The sequence below is a fragment of the Musca domestica genome, unplaced genomic scaffold (assembly GCF_030504385.1).
Source record: "Musca domestica strain aabys unplaced genomic scaffold, Musca_domestica.polishedcontigs.V.1.1 8, whole genome shotgun sequence".
Classification (NCBI taxonomy): domain Eukaryota; kingdom Metazoa; phylum Arthropoda; class Insecta; order Diptera; family Muscidae; genus Musca; species Musca domestica.
This window is the reverse complement of record NW_026712409.1, coordinates 12,649,611-12,668,193: the sequence shown is the minus strand read 5'-3', so window position 1 is coordinate 12,668,193 and position 18,583 is coordinate 12,649,611. Positions and strand designations below refer to the sequence as shown.

At 32.7% G+C, this 18,583-nt stretch overlaps 2 protein-coding genes across 4 annotated transcripts; one reads left to right on the top strand and one right to left on the bottom strand.

Moving 5' to 3' along the window:
• Window positions 1-757: 757 nt before the first annotated feature.
• Window positions 758-11,813, bottom strand: LOC101896519 (putative inorganic phosphate cotransporter). Of its 2 annotated transcripts, XM_059131124.1 has the most exons (3): window positions 8,481-8,626; window positions 4,772-5,445; window positions 759-2,335 (listed from the first exon to the last, which is right to left on the bottom strand). In XM_059131124.1, the coding sequence occupies exons 1-3, from the start codon at window positions 8,527-8,529 to the stop codon at window positions 1,619-1,621; spliced, it is 1,440 nt and encodes a 479-aa protein (XP_058987107.1). In that variant the 5' UTR covers window positions 8,530-8,626; the 3' UTR covers window positions 759-1,618. The 2 variants fall into 2 exon arrangements, with proteins under 2 accessions (XP_058987108.1, XP_058987107.1); XM_059131125.1 differs by lacking the exons at window positions 4,772-5,445; window positions 8,481-8,626 and adding an exon at window positions 11,146-11,813 and having other exon boundaries at window positions 758-2,335.
• A 5,161-nt stretch (window positions 11,814-16,974) lies between these two features.
• Window positions 16,975-18,478, top strand: LOC101895199 (cytoplasmic tRNA 2-thiolation protein 1). 2 transcript variants are annotated; one of them, XM_020036381.2, is made up of 4 exons: window positions 16,975-17,132; window positions 17,203-17,341; window positions 17,407-17,564; window positions 17,619-18,478. In XM_020036381.2, the coding sequence occupies exons 2-4, from the start codon at window positions 17,294-17,296 to the stop codon at window positions 18,442-18,444; spliced, it is 1,032 nt and encodes a 343-aa protein (XP_019891940.1). In that variant the 5' UTR covers window positions 16,975-17,132; window positions 17,203-17,293; the 3' UTR covers window positions 18,445-18,478. The 2 variants fall into 2 exon arrangements, with proteins under 2 accessions (XP_019891940.1, XP_058987029.1); XM_059131046.1 differs by having other exon boundaries at window positions 17,018-17,110.
• The last annotated feature ends 105 nt before the right edge of the window (window positions 18,479-18,583 follow it).

The window sequence follows — 18,583 nt, the reverse complement described above, 5'->3', positions numbered from 1 at the left end:
ATTTGCACATTTCTGCTCGGCCAAATTCATGTAGCTAAAACAAGCAGAAATGTGCACCACTCAGCGCCATTTTTTTCTCGAGAGAGCTGCAAGTTTTGCTAGTTTTTGCAGTACGGGAACGTGTTGTAGCAGAATTAGTACTAATTAGTACTAATTTGTAGGTTCTGGAACACAACTATAATTTCGCAAATTCGATTTCGTCAGAAGAGGGTTGCCATATTAATTTTAGGAAATTAGTTTACCTTTATTTTGTTTTGCCATGTAATCCCTATTGGCTCAAAAATTAATTAATATTTAAAAATAAATAAATTTGGTTTTTTATTTACTTTCCTTAAATGAAAGTGGCATGGCAGAAGAATACAAAATTTTAGATTTTTAAAAGTTGTCTTATAAGACATTAATAATTTTATAATATGCATTTTTCAAAAAAATAAATACTAATTTGAATAATTTTTCATTCAAAATGTTCAATTTCAATATTGGTTTGACAATTAATTGTCCCAGCAGCCGTGTCGATGCGACTACCTGTATTCTTCTACCATGCTACACGAGAAATAGCGTTTGGGTCACAAAAGAAAAGACAATCGTATGATTAGATTGTTTATTCGATTCTTAAATTATTTTACAATTCAATATCTTAAGAAATACTTGTACTAATCCAACTTATTCTACCTCAATGCCATGGTAGAAAATACAGGTAGATGTATCAATGTTTGGGAACATTGATGTGGCAAATTTTTTAGAATGTCTTTTTTTAATTATTAATAGATCTTTATAAATTTTCTTAAACGACACCAATCTGACGTGATTATGATAAGAATTTTCCATATATTTTACAAATTTGAATAATTTTTCATTCAAAATTTTCAATTTTAAAATTGGTTTGACAGTTAATTGTCAGCATGTCTCAGCAGCTGTGTCGATTTTTCATTCAAATTTTTCAATTTCAGAATTTGTATGACAGTTCATTGTAGCCGCACCTGTGTCGATGCGACTACCTGTATTCTTCTACCATGATCAATGCACACGCAAGGTTGTTCGGTCCTTACGCTAGAGGGTGCGCAATTGTTTATGCTACTCAATTCGCGCATCGCTATCTTTCCGTGCGGATCTTATCAAATCCTTTATTATCAGCGAATATTATTGCTGTTTGGAATTTTCCATACTTTAAAATGCATTTACCACTTATCGGATATTGCTAACTCACTTATCAGTAAACATAAACATTTGTCATAAGCATACAATAATCTATAACTTAACAGCTATTTAAAAATTATACAATACTAATTTCACCTAATTTTATAGCCCCTTAAAACTTCACAATTTACATTAGTCAGTAATTACTACATTGTCTAACGCACGTCATTGCAGTCTTTGACTATACTCATGGTAGAATTAAGAAGGTAAAGTTATGCGATCATATGTTTACAATTTTTTTTTTCAAAATTATCCATTTGACAACATCTCATTGTCAAAATTCATAATTATAAATCGATTGTTTACACATAAATCAGAGATGGTCATGTAATTTGACAAGGTAAATTACAGAAAATGCATAGCTGGGAATGCTTATTTTTAATGACTTTACCTTCTTAATTCTACCATGACTATACTTCTCTTATGGGTGAGAGTCAGTGTTTGCTGTCGGAACACTTTCGGTGTCATTTGATAATGATGTGCTCGTACTAACCGAGTTATTCACATTGTTCCATGGTTGAACGGTAGCCTTGCCGAATATTAAAAACAAACCATTACAAATCAGATATACACCCGCTGTTATAAAGAAAACTATACGCCATTCATTGGGATCTTCTTCATCTACGACAATAGCTCCTACCACAAGCGGAGTACATATGGATAGAAGATTTGATACCGTGTTCGTGATGCCCATCAGCAATCCGGCAAAGTTGGGCGAAAGATCCATATGGTTTACCAAGTAACCACAAAAAGAAGCTGCGTTCAATCCAACACCTATGGTCAATAAAATAATGGCTGGAGTTTTTTGATCTTCTGTCATGTAACCAAGTCCTATCAGACATACCATGGGCACCCATTGACCAATGGTGTTAAATATTTTTCGAGATGCAGTGACGCTTGTTATATTACGATTGATTAGTGTATCGGCTATAGGACTTACGACTATACACAAGATCCACATTACAAAATAGGGAAGTGCGGAGAGTAGAGCATTTGTTTTCACATTAAAATGAAGCACATTTGCCATGTATGTGGGTATTTCATTCAAGAGTGTGTAGAAGCCCCACGTGTAGCCAGCGTGAGCCGCTGTCAGTCCATAAACACATGCTGATGTCAATATTGTTTTCCAAGGTACGGCCTGAAAGAATAAGAAGAATAATATTAAAGTAACTGAACATAGTAGAAGAATACAGGTAGATGCATCAACGCTTGGGGACATTTATGTCAATTTTTTTCAATGATTTTTATATGTTTTCTCATACGACGCATTTCAGAGTTTGTTAAGATGTACATTTTTAAATAATTTTCACAAATTTGAATTATTTTTCATTCAAAAATTTCGTCGTATAAAAAAACATATAAAAATCTACTTATATTTTAAAAGACATTTAAAAATTTTTGACATATCAATGTTTCCAAGCGTTGATGCATCTATTTACATTCTTCTACCATGATAGTGCGTTTACATTAAAAGTCTTTACACTGATTATAGTAAATTATCAGGATTTATAGTATGTTTACATTAAGCTGCCCTCAGACACACCAACAGTTGGCCCAACTTGTCACTTTTAAGTTGTATGAAAAAGTTGGTCGGTCTCCTCGCACGTACCAACTTTTCATACAACTGTTGTACCAACTTTTCATTTACAAAGTATTTTTGAAGCGTCAACATGAACTCGGATGCTCTTGCGCTACTTGGAATTGATATAATTTTAGAGGAAGAAGAAGAAAGACAACTGCAGAGAAAGAAAAAGCTGAAGAAAAAAATATAGTCAAAGCAGTGGTTCATAAACAGAAATAAATTTTCCACAGTTCAGGCATTTTTTTATATTCCTCTATAAAATTGCGCATTGACGCTTCCTCTTCGCAATCACTCATTTTTATTTATGTTTTATTTTAGTTTTTTTCTTGTTTTGTTTTATGAATATGTTTTGTTTTCGTTTCTCTTCTTGCCCTCAGCGCTCAGCTTATGTGCTGCTTCACCAAAGTCAAGACATAAATGAAGAAAACACTGAAATTGGTACAACTTGCCCTCGCACGCACCAACAGTTGGCCCAACTTACGAAATTATCAACAATCTTTGATATTTCCAACCAACTTCAACCAACTTTCGAAAAAGTTGTACAACTAGCCCTCAGACGCACCAATAGTTGTACCAACTTGTCACAAGTTGGGCCAACTGTTGGTGTGTCTGAGGGCAGCTTTAGAACTTTTTGGCGACTTAAACTCATTTATTTGAGGACATGAAATGGAATTGACAATTTAAATTCAGTATTTGTGACCCATTAAACAGGTTTTAAAAATAAAAAAACCACCATTGTGATTGACAAACCCGCATGCTGTCAAAATAAGTATGTCTGGTTACTTTTCCTGCCGCCATTATGCAGCAACTTCTTTCTGAGAGAGTGAGGTAGTTTTATTCTCTTTTGCAAGAAAACTGTGAAAAGTAAACATACGGAATCCCTGCAAAAACTTGCAATCAGCTGATTACAAAAGCGACATTTTCCCAAAAAAAGAAATTAAAAACATAAAAATTTAAAATGAATCGAGAAACAAAACGATTGTGATTGCGTTTTTCAAAATAAATATCTTTGAAAATTACTTGCCCAAGTATACATTACCGCAAGGAGAAGAAGAAGAGTTGCAAAAAAACAACCCCAAGAATTTGCAAACTCTCAATGAAAGAACTGTCAAAATTGATCTCCCAAAACGCTTTCTTTTGCAAATCTTTTGTGTTAACCGACGACTCTCAATAACAATTTGCAACAATTGTTATACATTTTTTGTGTAACCAGACACACCTAATATTTTCTTTAATTCACAATTGCATGAAATTTGACAATATATATGAAATCAGCTTGTCTTATCGGATAACCTAACAAAAAATCCTTCAGTAAGACCAGCTGATTTTAAATTAATTGCTTTGTTCCAGAAACTGCAAGAATCTACTATTTTTGCAATTTTTTTCGATATCATAAATTGAAAATCGGTTAACGTAGTAAAATGTTTTACTTTTTTGCAGTTCTGGAACGGACCATGGTAGAATCAAGGAGGTAAATTCATGCAATCATATGTTTACAATTTTTTTAAAAAATATTTATTTGACAACATCTCAATGTCAAAATTTGTATTTATATACCCATTGTATATACACAAATCAGAGATGGGAACCTGTTTTTATGTAGTGAAATGTGGCAAGGTAAATTACAGAAAATGCAGAGATGGGAATGCTTATATGAAATGACTTTACCTTCTTAATTTTACCATGGAACGGACCAAATATTTCATAGTACTTTATTGTGATTGAACCCGTAATGATTTAAATAGTGAAAATGGAAGCAAAGGTGAGAGTACATAAAAAGCTTTTTTTGACCGGCTTAATTCATCGTCTGGTTTATTCGTAAAGGAACAAAGAGGGTCTAGGTTGACTTAGTTCGACTTTGGTCCTATGCTCCTTTGTCCTTTTCCGAAGAATCCAGCCGGTGACTTAAGCCAGTAGAACAAGCATTTTATGTATTCTCTCAGCATTTAATATTGGAAGCGCGTTAAAATTCACTTCATCTTCAATACTTACTGCGTTGATTTGCTGATTATCGCTTCCTGTAGAACATTCAATGTACTTCTTTTCAGCCTCGGATATAAACTTTGTATTACGCGGACTATCAGCACCGAAAATTAGGAATACCAAAGACCAAACAATACCAATGGCTCCGGTAATGTAAAATATGCCTGGCCAACCCATCTCAGAATCAAATATGCTGCCGCTAATGGCTAGCAATAGTGCCGTTCCAAATTCTGCACCAGAATAGACAATGCACGATAAGAAGCCTCTTTCTTGGCGTGGAACCCACTTGGCCAAGAGGGTGTGTGTGCATGGGTAGACAGTACCTTGGGTAAAACCGATTAAAACTCTTATTACGCAAACAAACACCCAGTCTCCCTTGTCCGCAATCAATGGATTTAGAATTGTTAAAATTGAACCGACGCACGTCGATATGCCTAGAACCAATTTTCCACCAAATCGTTTTGCCATTAAACTAGCAGGCATCTGGCATGCCACATAACCCCAAAAGAAGCTTGACAAGATGAGACTTTTCTTTGCTGGATCCCATTCGTAAAAGGGTTGATCTGCTGTGGGTTGTGTCATAGGAACAATAGCTGCTGATATATTTACACGAAGAAAGTAGCCAAAACACATTCCAAAGAACAGTAGAATGCTTTGGAAGTGACGAACTCCGAATACATTAGCTGCAAATAAAGAAAAAAAGGTAATTTTCAATATAACAGTTATAAATTAACGGCACTTTCAATTAGGATCTACTAATTGAATTTATTTGTACAATTCTGAATTGGTTATGGTTAAGCAACTCTATTTCTTGTTTAAGTTCAAAGTATATTGGAAAATGCAACTCTGTTGTAGAGTTTTACTGTGTCAAACAGGCTTCAAAAGCATGCAACAATTGGATCTGTTTATTTCAAAAATTCATGGTAAAAATAAGAAGATAGTCATTTTAAATAAGCATTCTCAGCTCTGCATTTTCTGTAATTTACCTTATCACTTTTCACTACATAAAAAACTGGCTCCCATCTCTGATTTAAGTATATACAATAGACTTATAGATATAAATTTTGACAGTGAGATGTTGTCAAATGTATAATTTTGAAAAAAATGTTACCATATGATTGTCTGACTTTACCTTCTTAATTCTACCATGAAAAATTCTTTGAATTAGGATTTTTAGGAGAAAAATATTGTTATTTGCCAGAATTGTAAAATGTCTGCCCTCTTAAAGGTAGTCACATGGTAGAATTAAGAAAGTAAAGCGTTGCAATTATTGCCAAAATTCATATTCATAAATCCATTGTATATTCACAAATCAGAGATGGGAATCCGTTTTCTATGCAGTAAAATTTGACAACGTAAATTACAGGAGATGCAGTGATGGAAATGCCTATTTGAAATGACTTTAACTTCTTAATTTTACCATGGGTAATCACATTTCTAATAATAACATCCAGATATGCATTTTATTGTCAAATATAATGTGGCGTTTCCACTGCACTTGATTCGCTCTCTATTCGTTGTTTGACCCCTAACTATGAAAAAACTACTTAATTCTTCACACAAAATTTCCTGAGCGAACACTTATATTTGTACATTGTTCAAATCAAATCACTCTCAGAACAACGAAAAAATGTGTCCCATCCCTAACAAATGAGAGCATTTATCGAAAAAATAAATTATGACATTTAAAAATTGAAAATAGAAAAATTTTATGAAATTTTGATAATTTTTGGGAAGACTGAAAATTATGAATGAAAACTACAATGTTGAATAGCGTATGTACATTCAAACGAAAGTAAATTTTGTTTTCTTTCTCATCCGAGGTACGCATTTTGTCCACGAGTTGAAATTTCCACAGAAAACTGGAAACAAAAGAAGCAATATTTTCAAAATGTTTGTATCGGCAGAAAAAATGTTTGACAAGTGTCTCTTCAGCAGAATTAAAAAACAGAAAAATACAAAAATATGTTAAAAATGTCAACATTTACACAAAACGTTGAAAACGTGAATGAAAATTATAAAATTAATGATATAATAAATCTTTGGGAGAAAAACAATAATTTCTTCTACTCATATTAGTGAGAATTTAATGTATTTTAGTATAAATTCCCATTAAAATCAACAAACAAAATTTTTGAAAAAATGAATTATTTTACTATGAATTACGAATCGTGCCGTATGAACGGGTTAGTTCGTGTACCTAATTCTGAGAGCGAACAACGTTGTTCGGTTTTCAATGGAAACATGCTATAACTTTATTGAAGATTTTAGTATGGCAAAATAATACAGGTAGCCGCATCAACATCAACAAAGAACTGTAATTTTTTTGAAATTCAAAATTTTTATTGTAAACTTGTTCAAAATTGTTGAAAATCAGATATCACAACACTCTCCCAACGGTACTGTATAAGAAAACATTAAAAAATTGACCCAATTTTACAAAAAATGAAATAATTTAACATATCAATGTTTACAAGTGCTGATGCATCTACTTGAAGATTTTGGAATAATGTAAAAATCTGTTACTGACTTAAGTCATGGGCTGCCTTCATCGTAAAGGAACAAGGGAGTTTTAGATTGACTAAGATCGATTTTGGACCTCTTTATTTACTTTCACCGTTAAAACAAATAGAGCAAAAGTCGGGAATCAAAGGCTTATTCACACCGAACATATTTTCATAAAGCGCGTTATTTAGATTGTCAATTCCTTTAATTATTCGTCAATTCCTTTAATTATTATTTAGGTGTCGGTGTAAAGTAGACATTAGCTGGTACTACTGTGAAACGTTACTATACGACATTGCATGTTCCATGGTAGAAGAATACAGGTAGTCGCTTCGTCGCAGCTGCAGGTACAATGAACTGTCAAACCAATTTTGAAATTGAAAATTTTGAAGGAAATATCATTTAAATTTCTAAAAATTGTTGAAAATAGCATGTCATAACAACCTCAGATTGGTGCCGTATAAGAAAACTAACAAAAATCTACACGCCTTTGAAAAAAACACATTTAAAAAATGTTGACATATCTATGTTCCCAAGCGTTGATGCTTCAACCCATGGTACAATAAGGAGGTAGAACAGCTTCGTAAAACTACAGAAATACAACCCTGAGGCTATGCCTGTCAGAATTATACAAAATTATAGGCAACAATTTTTTTCATTGATTTGATATCTTTTGTTCATTTTTGAAATGAGTTAAATAGCGCAAAAAATAAAGAAATTAATTAATAAATTTCCTTAAAAAAATATGATCTAAACTGTTCGATCTTTCAATTCCATGGCAAAACTTGCGAATAGCTTTAATGCACGTTGCGCAATTCACGATTCTTTCAATCATTGATTTTGAAAATATAATTTGTTTTTCAAAACAATAAATACATACACAAAATTGGCAGAAGTCGGGCACACTTAGAAAAAATTGCAACCAGCTGGTAGCTCTACCTTACCTTTTTATTGTACCATACTTCTACCTATATTCTTCTACTTTGACATGTTCATTGAGTAATCCAAGGTTTACATGAATATATCCAACAAATAAATACTATGTTCCAAATTGGAACTATTTTTTTTTTCAATGCCTTAAGGTTCTCCTTACGGTTATCGTATTAAGATTTTTATATTATTGTAAGTTCTGGAACAGAGCCAAAATGTTTTGGTAGAACCTTTTCAAGCAAATCTCTTCGGCATTGACACAAGGTTAAGCAATCTCACTCACGTCTTTCCACATTGTGATCAGAAGTATCAGATGGTGCTAATACTCCCATGACTTTTTTCTACTTCTCTTTTTATATATATATTTAATGGGTTTTAGTTCCTCGTGATGTGTTGTCACCCAAATACTGTTATTAACTAAAACGGATGGTACCATTGTCGAGGGCTTTTAATGCTCGCGCACTTCAGATCATGCTAATAGATTAGACCCTTAACGATATTTGGGCAACACTTCAAGACAACGATTATCTTCAAATTATCTTTCTGTTGACGGTTGACAGTAATTAGCCGAATTTATAAGATAAAACTGACCCCCATGGAATATTTTTCTTTTATTTAATTGCTATCAGTAGTATATTGTAACACATTATCATTATAATGTATAAACATTTAGCAACCAGGGTTAAATATTAATTAACTAATGATATGATAGTCGAAATAAATTTTGACTTTTTCCCTGTCAACGGACAATTTTAATAAATACGAAATAATAAACAATTTTTTAAATGATAATTGATAAACAAACCATTTATAAATGTCCAATCAAACTAGCCAAATTACGACTAATGGCACTTGAAAATGTTAAATCATCGGCACAGTGTTTTTATATCAAAATAAGCAATGAAATCAGTCATATCTGTTGTGCCACCCACAACAACAACTTGTACATTTAAGATGAATTAGATTACTTTCCGTTAATTTGAAAATTTGAATTGTAAAGTACATTTTTATTAGGTCTGTCTGGTTGTTTATTCAGCAGTACTTTTTCAGCAATTTTTTTAGAGAATAAGGAAGTTGTATACTCTGATGCAATATAACTGTGAAAAGTAAACAGACGGAATCCTTGCATGAACTTGCGAAACAAAAAGGCTGGAGGTGAGAATACATAAAACGCTTTTTTGACTAGCTTAAAGGTGCAAGTACATAAAAAGCTTGAAGTCATGGCTAGGCATACTAATGTCAAATTATAATGGAAAATGACGGCAGGATTTTAGTGCGGCTCTGTAATCCCTTCACAAAATAGGCCTAGCCATGACTTCATGCTTCTTATGTACTTACACCCTAAGTCATCGCCTGGCTTCTTCGGAAACAAACAAAGGAGCCTAGAGCCAATATCGATCTAAGTCAATCCAAAACTCCTTCGTTCCTCGTTTTCCATTCATTTAGTATCCATTCATTCCATTCTTTACTATTTGCAAAATGAAGATGTTAAAAGTGCTTATTTTAGTAAATCACCAGAAGGAAAAGAATAAGAGTTGGAAGTAATTGCAAGAAGAAATTTGTTCAGCAAAAAACTTCAAACTTTTAGTAAAATCACTTTCTGTACTTTTTCGATCACAACAAGACCTATTTTCATCGGAAAATATAAGGGTTGTTCCAGAACCCGCAAGAATCTCTCATTTTGCAATTTCTTTCGATATCATTAAGGGAATATCTGTTATCGTAGTAAAAACGATTACATTCTTGCAGTTCGGGAACAAACCACACGTGTAAAACCCATTTCGCCTGATGTGGCGTTTCCACTGCACTTGATTCGCTCTCAATTCGTTGTTTGACCCTTAACAATGAAAAAACTACTTAATTCTTCACACAAAATTTCCTGAGCGAACAATCATATTTGTACATTGTTCAAATTAAATCACTCTCAGAACAACAAAAAAATATGTCCCATCCCTAACAAATGAGAGCATTTATCGAAAAAATAAATTATGACATTTAAAAATTGAAAATAGAAAAATTTTATGAAATTTTGAAAAATTTTGGGAAGACTGAAATTTATGAATGAAAACTACAATGTAGAATAGCGTATGTAAATTCAAACGAAACTAAATTTTGTTTTCTCTCTCATCCGAGGTACACATTTTGTCCACGAGTTGAAATTACCACAGAAAAGTGGAAACAAAAGAGGCAATATTTTCAAAATGCTTGTATCGGCAGAAAAAATGTTCGACAAGTGTGTCTCCAGCAGACTTAAAAATAGAAAAAATACAAAAATATGTTCAAAATGTCAACATTTACACAAAAAGTGGAAAACGTCAATGAAAATTATAAAATTAATGATATAATAAATCTTTGGGAGAAAAATAATCATTTCTTCTATTCATATTAGTGCGAATTTAATGTATTTTAGTATAAATTCCCATTAAAATCAACAAACAAAATTTTTGAAAAAATGAATTATTTTACTATGAATTACGAATCGTGCCGTATGAACGGGTTAATTCGAGTACCTAATTCTGAGAGCGAACAACGTTGTTCGGTTTTCAATGGAAACATGCTATAACATTTGCTTTAATTCATAATTGCATGAAATTTGACAATATATATGAAATTAGCTGGTCTTATCGGATAACCTTACAAAAAATCCTTTACTAATACCAGCTGTTTGTAAATTAATTGCTTTGTTCCAGAAACTTCATGGTACAAGAATCCAAGTAAATGCATCAACGGTTGGGAACATTGATATGTCAACATTTTTTTGATGTTTTGCATTTTCTTTTCGATAGTATAAAGGGAAAATCGGTTATCGTAAAAGGTTTTGCATTCTTGCAATTCTGGACAGACCAAATATCGCATAGTACATTATTGAACCCGTAAAAAATTCAATAATATAAATGAACATTCAATAATGTAAACACGCTAAAATTCACTTCATCTTCAATACTTACTGCATTGATTTGCTGATTATCGCTTCCTGTAGAACATTCAATGTACTTCTTTTCAGCCTCGGATATAAACTTTGTATTACGCGGACTATCAGCACCGAAAATTAAGAATACCAAAGACCAAGCAATACCAATGGCTCCGGTAATGTAAAATATACCTGGCCAACCCATCTCTGAATCAAATATGCTGCCGCTAATGGCTAGCAATAGTGCCGTTCCAAATTCTGCACCAGAATAGACAATGCACGATAAGAAGCCTCTTTCTTGGCGTGGAACCCACTTGGCCAAGAGGGTGTGTGTGCATGGGTAGACAGTACCTTGGGTAAAACCGATTAAAACTCTTATTACGCAAACAAACACCCAGTCTCCCTTGTCCGCAATCAATGGATTTAGAATTGTTAAAATTGATCCGACGCACGTCGATATGCCCAGAACTAATTTTCCACCAAATCGTTTTGCCATTAGACTAGCCGGCATCTGGCATGCCACATAACCCCAAAAGAAGCTTGACAAGATGAGACTTTTCTTTGCTGGATCCCATTCGTAAAAGGGTTGATCTGCTGTAGGTTGTGTCATAGGAACAATAGCCGCTGATATATTTACACGAAGAAAGTAGCCAAAACACATTCCAAAGAACAGTAAAATGCTTTGGAAGTGGCGAACACCGAATACATTAGCTGTAAATAAAGAAAAAATGTAGTTGTTAATATTACAGTTATAAATTAACGGAACTTTCAATCAGGAACTTCTAATTGAACTTATTTGTACTATTTTGAATTGAAACTCTATTTCTTGTTAACTTCAAAGGATATAGAAAATGCAACTCTGTTGTAGAGTTTTACTGTGTCAAATAGGTTTTCAAAGCATGTACCAATTGGATCTGTTTATTTCAAAAATTCCATGGAAAAATTAAGAAGATAAAGTCATTTCAAAAAAGCATTCCCAGCTCTGCATTTTCCGTATTTTATCTTGTCACATTTCACTACATAAAAAACAAGTTCCCATCTCTGAAATGTTGGCAGTGAGATGTTGTCAAATGTATAATTTTGAAAAAAGTAAAAAAAGCCATAAGATTGTCTGACTTTACCTTCTTAATTCTACCATGAAAAATTCTTTAAATTAGGATTTTTAGAAGGAAAATATTGCTATATGTCATAATTGTAAAATGTGTCCCCTCTTAACGCATAAATAATTCAAGATAATCACATGGTAGAATTAAGAAGGTAAAGTTATGCAATCATATGTTTACAATTTTTTCAAAAATATTCCTTTGACAACATCTCATTGTCAAAATTGCCAAAATTCATATTCATAAATCCATTGTATATTCACAAATCAGAGATTTCTTTGCAGTGAAATTTGACAAGGTAAATTCCAGAAAATGCAGAGATGGTAACGCTTTTTTGAAATGACTTTACCTTCTTAATTTTACCATGTGTAATCACACTTAAAATAATAGCATCCAGCTCTGCATTTTATGTAATTGACCTTGCCAAATATAACTTTATTATCGATTTTTGTATGGCAAAATATAACAGCTGACTGTACAAAGAACTGTCAATTTTTTTGAAATTCAAAATTTTTATTGAAAACTTTGTCAAAATTTTTGAAAATTCGATATCACAACACCTTTTGAATGGTAATGTATAAGAAAACATTTTAAAAATTTACTCAATTTTACAAAAAAAAATCAATAATTTAGACATATCAATGTTTACAAGTTCTGATGTATCTACTTGTAGATTTTTGAATGATTTCGATACCATAAAGTAAAAATCTGTCATTGTGATAACATCTGTTCCAGGACCTGCGAGAATCTACTAATTTTGCAGTTTTTCGATATCGTAAAGGGAAAATCGGTTATCGTAATAACAAATTTTACATTCTTGCAGTTATCGAACAGACCAGTTCTTGCATTCTTAGAGCAAGTACACCAAGAGGAAGGAAGCAAAGGCTAATTCCCACCGAACGTAATTTTATAAAACGCGTTATTTAAATTGTCAGTTCCTTTGATTTAGTTCAAATTAATGAGAAATCTTCGTAAAACTAGTTATTTAGATGTCTGTGAAAAGTAGACATTCGCTGTTCTGTTGTCATTTTTCGAAACAGCTGATGGACAATGAACTGTCAAAATAATTTTGAAATTGAAAATTTTAAATGAAAAATTATTTAAATTTGTAAAAATTGTAGAAAATGCATATCATAACAACCTCCGTTTGGTGTCGTATAAGAAAACATAAAAACCTATTTTTATTTGAAAAACATTTAAACATTTGTGACATATCAAAAGCGTTGATGCATTTACCTGTTTTCTTCTATCATGCCTGCTGTGAAACATGTGAAACATTACATTACGAGCATGGTAGAAAAATACAAGTGTTTTTTCAAATATAAGTAGATTTTAATAAGTTTTCTTATACGACACCAATAGGAGGTTGTTATGATATGCATTTTCTACAATTTTAACAAATTTGAATAATTTTTCATTTAAAATTTTCAATTTCAAAATTGTTTTGACAGTTCTTTGCGGCAGCGACTGGGTCGATGTGACTATCTCATGGTAGAAGAATACATGTAGATGCATAAACGCTTGGGAACATTGATATGTCAAAAAATGTTTGATGCCTTTTCAAATATAAGTAGATTTTTATATATTTTCTTATACGACGTCATTCGGAGGTTATAATAATACGCATTTTTCAACCATTTCTACAAATTTAAATAATTTTTCATTCATAATTGGCTTGACAGTTCATTGTCCCAGCAGCTGTGTCGATGCGTCTACCTATATTCATCTACCATGGACTATCTGTATTCTTCTACAATGTTTACGGCATGGAATGTAATTGAGTAATCCAAGGTTTACATGAATATATCCAAAAAATAAATGTTATATTCCTATTGGTACTATTTTTCATTGCCGTAAACGATAAATCGGTTATCGTATTAAGGTTTTTATATTCTTGTAGGTTCTGAAACAGAGCCAAAATGTTTTGGTAAAACCTTTTCCAGCAAATCTCTTCGGCATTGACACAAGGTTAAGCAATCTCACTCACGTCTTTCCACATTGTGATCAGAAGTATCAGATGGTGCTAATACTCCCATGACTTTTTTCTATTTCTTTTTTTTTTTTAAATGTGTATACTAAATTTGTTTTTATTTCCTCGTGATGTGTTGTCACCCAAATACTGTTATTAACTAAAACGGATGGTGCCATTGTCGAGGGCTTTTAATGCTCGCGCACTTCAGATCATGCTAATAGATTAGACCCTTAACGATATTTGGGCAACACTCCAAGACAACGATTATCTTCAAATTATCTTCTCTGTTGACTGTTGACAGTAATTAGCCGAATTTATAAGATAAAACTGACCCCATGGAATATTTTTCTTTTATTTAATTGGTATCAGTAGTATATTGTAACACTTTATCATTATAATGTATAAACATTTAGCAACCAGGGTTAAATATTAATTAACTTATGATATGATAGTCGAAATAAATTTTGACTTTGTCCCTGTCAACGGACAATTTTAATAAATACGAAATAATAAACAATTTTTTAAATGATAATTGATAAACAAACCATTTGAAATGTCAAATCAAACTAGCCAAATTACGACTAATGGCACTTGAAAATGTTAAATCATCAGCACAGTGTTTTCATATCAAAATAAGCAATGAAATCAGTCATATATGTTGTGCCACCCACAACAACAACTGGTACATTTAAGATGAATTAGATTGCTTTCCGTTAATTAGAAGATTTGAATTGTAAAGTACATATTTATTAGGTCTGTCTGGTTGTTTTTTCAGCAGTACTTTTTCAGCAACTTTTTTTTAGAGAATAAGGAAGTTGTATACTCTGATGCAATATAACTGTGGAAAGTAAACAGACGAAATCCCTGCATAAACTTGCAGCCGAAAAACAAAACAAATAGGCTTGAGGTGACAATATATAAAGCGCTTTTTTGACTAGCTTAAAGGTGCAAGTACATAAAAAGCTTGAAGTCATGGCTAGGCATACTAATGTCAAATTATAATGGAAAATGACGGCAGGATTTTAGTGCGGCTCTGTAATCCCTTCACAAAATAGGCCTAGCCATGACTTCATGCTTCTTATGTACTTACACCCTAAGTCATCGCCTGGCTTCTTCGGAAACAAACAAAGGAGCCTAGAGCCAATATCGATCTAAGTCAATCCAAAACTCCTTCGTTCCTCGTTTTCCATTCATTTAGTATCCATTCATTCCATTCTTTACTTTTTGCAAAATGAAGATGTTAAAAGTGCTTATTTTAGTAAATCACCAGAAGGAAAAGAATAAGAGTTGGAAGTAATTGCAAGAAGAAATTTGTTCAGCAAAAAACTTCAAACTTTTAGTAAAATCACTTTCTGTACTTTTTCGATCACAACAAGACCTATTTTCATCGGAAAATATAAGGGTTGTTCCAGAACCTGCAAGAATCTCCTAATTTTGCTATTTTTTTCCATATCATAAAGGGAAAATTGGTTATCATAGTAAAAACTGTTACATTCTTGCAGTTATGGAACAGACCAATAATTTAATCAAAAGTTTTGTTTGTTTGTATTGTGAAAATATATAAAATTAAATTTGCAGTAAAAAGTATTGTGTCGTATAAGAAAACTTATAAAAATCTACTAAGTTTTGAAAAAAAAAAAACATTTTAAAAATATTGACATATCAATGTTCCCAAGAATTGTTGTGTTGATTTTACACCATCGCTCTGTTCCAGTACCCGCAAGAATCTCTCATTTTGCAATTTCTTTCGATATCATTAAGGGAATATCTGTTATCGTAGTAAAAACGATTACATTCTTGCAGTTCGGGAACAAACCACACGTGTAAAACCCATTTCGCCTGATGTGGCGTTTCCACTGCACTTGATTCGCTCTCAATTCGTTGTTTGACCCTTAACAATGAAAAAACTACTTAATTCTTCACACAAAATTTCCTGAGCGAACACTTATATTTGTACATTGTTCAAATCAAATCACTCTCAGAACAACGAAAAAATGTGTCCCATCCCTAACAAATGAGAGCATTTATCGAAAAAATAAATTATGACATTTAAAAATTGAAAATAGAAAAATTTTGGGAAGACTGAAATTTATGAATGAAAACTACAATGTAGAATAGCGTATGTAAATTCAAACGAAACTAAATTTTGTTTTCTCTCTCATCCGAGGTACACATTTTGTCCACGAGTTGAAATTACCACAGAAAAGTGGAAACAATATTTTCAAAATGCTTGTATCGGCAGAAAAAATGTTCGACAAGTGTGTCTCCAGCAGACTTAAAAATAGAAAAAATACAAAAATATGTTCAAAATGTCAACATTTACACAAAAAGTGGAAAACGTCAATGAAAATTATAAAATTAATGATATAATAAATCTTTGGGAGAAAAATAATCATTTCTTCTATTCATATTAGTGCGAATTTAATGTATTTTAGTATAAATTCCCATTAAAATCAACAAACAAATTTTTGAAAAAAGGAATTATTTTACTATGAATTACGAATCGTGCCGTATGAACGGGTTAATTCGTGTACCTAATTCTGAGAGCGAACAACGTTGTTCGGTTTCCAATGGAAACATGCTATGATAATGCTTGAATAATGTCCTTCAAACACTTATGGGAGCATGTTATAAAATGATAAAATCGATGAAGTAAGTGGGAACATGTTATAAATAATCGATTTTTACATTTCATTTTCACATCAATTAATCGATTACATTAAAGTTCGATTGTATAAACGTGCTAAACGATAATTCCGCGTTCCTTTGGTGAATGTGTGTTCAAACCACTTATGTTGTCGGCCGTTTTGTTTTGATTCAATTTGTGTTGTCGGCCTCTCTGTTATGTTCACATCTTTATTCAGATCTCTTTGTACTGTTCTTCCAGTGTTGTAGTGTTGTCTCTTTCTCGGTGGCGTCGCTTTGAGGTGGCGTGGCTTGAGTAAAAATGTAAAAAATTAATTAATTAACTAAAAAAAATAAAAAAAATAAATAAATTAACTAAAAAATACCGTTGCAGATTCACCTGGATCTCCACAGTCCTAATAAGCATGTATGTTCCCTGTGCGGACTTAAATTGAACTCGAGGGCTTCGTTTTTTTATTGTTAATATGCCTATACTGTGCAAATCTAATTGTGGCAATAAAGCAGTTCTTAAGGTAACTAAGAGTTTAATTTCATTGAATTTATATTATTTATATTAATTCGAAACAACAATTTCTAGCGTCCGAAAACAGCAGATGCATTGTGCAAGGAATGCTTTTTTGCTGCCTTTGAGGCTGAGATTCATCACACAATTACTTCCAGTAAACTGTTTAGACATGGCGAAAAGGTGGCAGTAGCAGCAAGTGGTGGTAAGGACTCCACTGTATTGGCACATGTGTATGTATTGGTGTTTCAACTGCGAAATTGAATAATTAATTTTTTTGATTGCAGTTTAAAACTTCTCAATGAACGTCACAATTATGGTTTGGAATTAGTATTGCTGTCCATCGATGAAGGCATTACAGGCTATCGGGATGACAGCTTGGAGACGGTAAAGAAGAATCGTGATGACTATGAAATGTCGTTGAAAATTTTGTCATATGAAGAGCTTTATGGCTGGACAATGGATCGAATAGTTGCACAAATCGGCAGATCGAATAATTGTACATTCTGTGGAGTGTTTAGAAGGCAAGCGTTGGACAGAGGTGCCAAATTGTTGGGTGTGGACAGCATAGCGACGGGACATAATGCGGATGATATTGCCGAAACCGTTATTATGAATATCTTACGTGGCGATACGGCCAGATTGAGCCGTTGTACCGACATTAAGACCGGTGGAAGTGAAGATTCTATACCAAGAGTGAAACCTCTCAAGTATACATATGAGAAAGAGATTGTAATGTATGCCCATTACAAGAAACTAGTTTATTTTTCTACGGAATGTGTTTTTGCACCAAATGCTTATAGAGGCCACGCTCGAGCATTCCTCAAGGATTTGGAAAAGGTCAGACCATCGGTAATTATGGATATAATACATTCGGGTGAACAGCTACGATTTAAGGATACTGTAAAGAAACCTACACGAGGAATATGCGAAAGGTGTGGTTTCGTATCATCTCAGCAACCCTGTAAAGCCTGTGTACTGCTGGAAGGTCTAAATAGAGGTCTACCAAAGCTGGGCATTGGTAAAAAATCAAAAGGTGACCGAATGATTGCGAATCAGGAGAAGGAAATGGCACTGAGAGATAAAGCGAATCTAGTTAAAAATGATTTTTAGTCAAATAAATAAATGGTCAAATTTAACTAGAAAAGTGTGATATGAATTTTATTATAATTGTATGTTTTTTACAACGACAAAAAACGTTAAAAATAAATATTTTCGGAGTAAAAAAATGATACCCATTAAAATGCGGGGA

Excerpts from the sequence above, each read along its gene's own strand:
- LOC101896519 (XM_059131124.1), bottom strand. The coding sequence starts at position 8,529 with ATGGGAGTATTAGCACCATCTGATACTTCTGATCACAATGTGGAAAGA. Across the intron at positions 5,446-8,480 it reads TGATCACAATGTGGAAAGAC|CTAATGTATTCGGAGTTCGT; the intron begins GTGAGTGAGATT and ends CTTTATTTGCAG. Across the intron at positions 2,336-4,771 it reads ATAATCAGCAAATCAACGCA|GCCGTACCTTGGAAAACAAT; the intron begins GTAAGTATTGAA and ends TTATTCTTTCAG.
- LOC101895199 (XM_020036381.2), top strand. The coding sequence starts at position 17,294 with ATGCCTATACTGTGCAAATCTAATTGTGGCAATAAAGCAGTTCTTAAG. Across the intron at positions 17,342-17,406 it reads GCAATAAAGCAGTTCTTAAG|CGTCCGAAAACAGCAGATGC; the intron begins GTAACTAAGAGT and ends AACAATTTCTAG. Across the intron at positions 17,565-17,618 it reads TCCACTGTATTGGCACATGT|TTTAAAACTTCTCAATGAAC; the intron begins GTATGTATTGGT and ends TTTTGATTGCAG.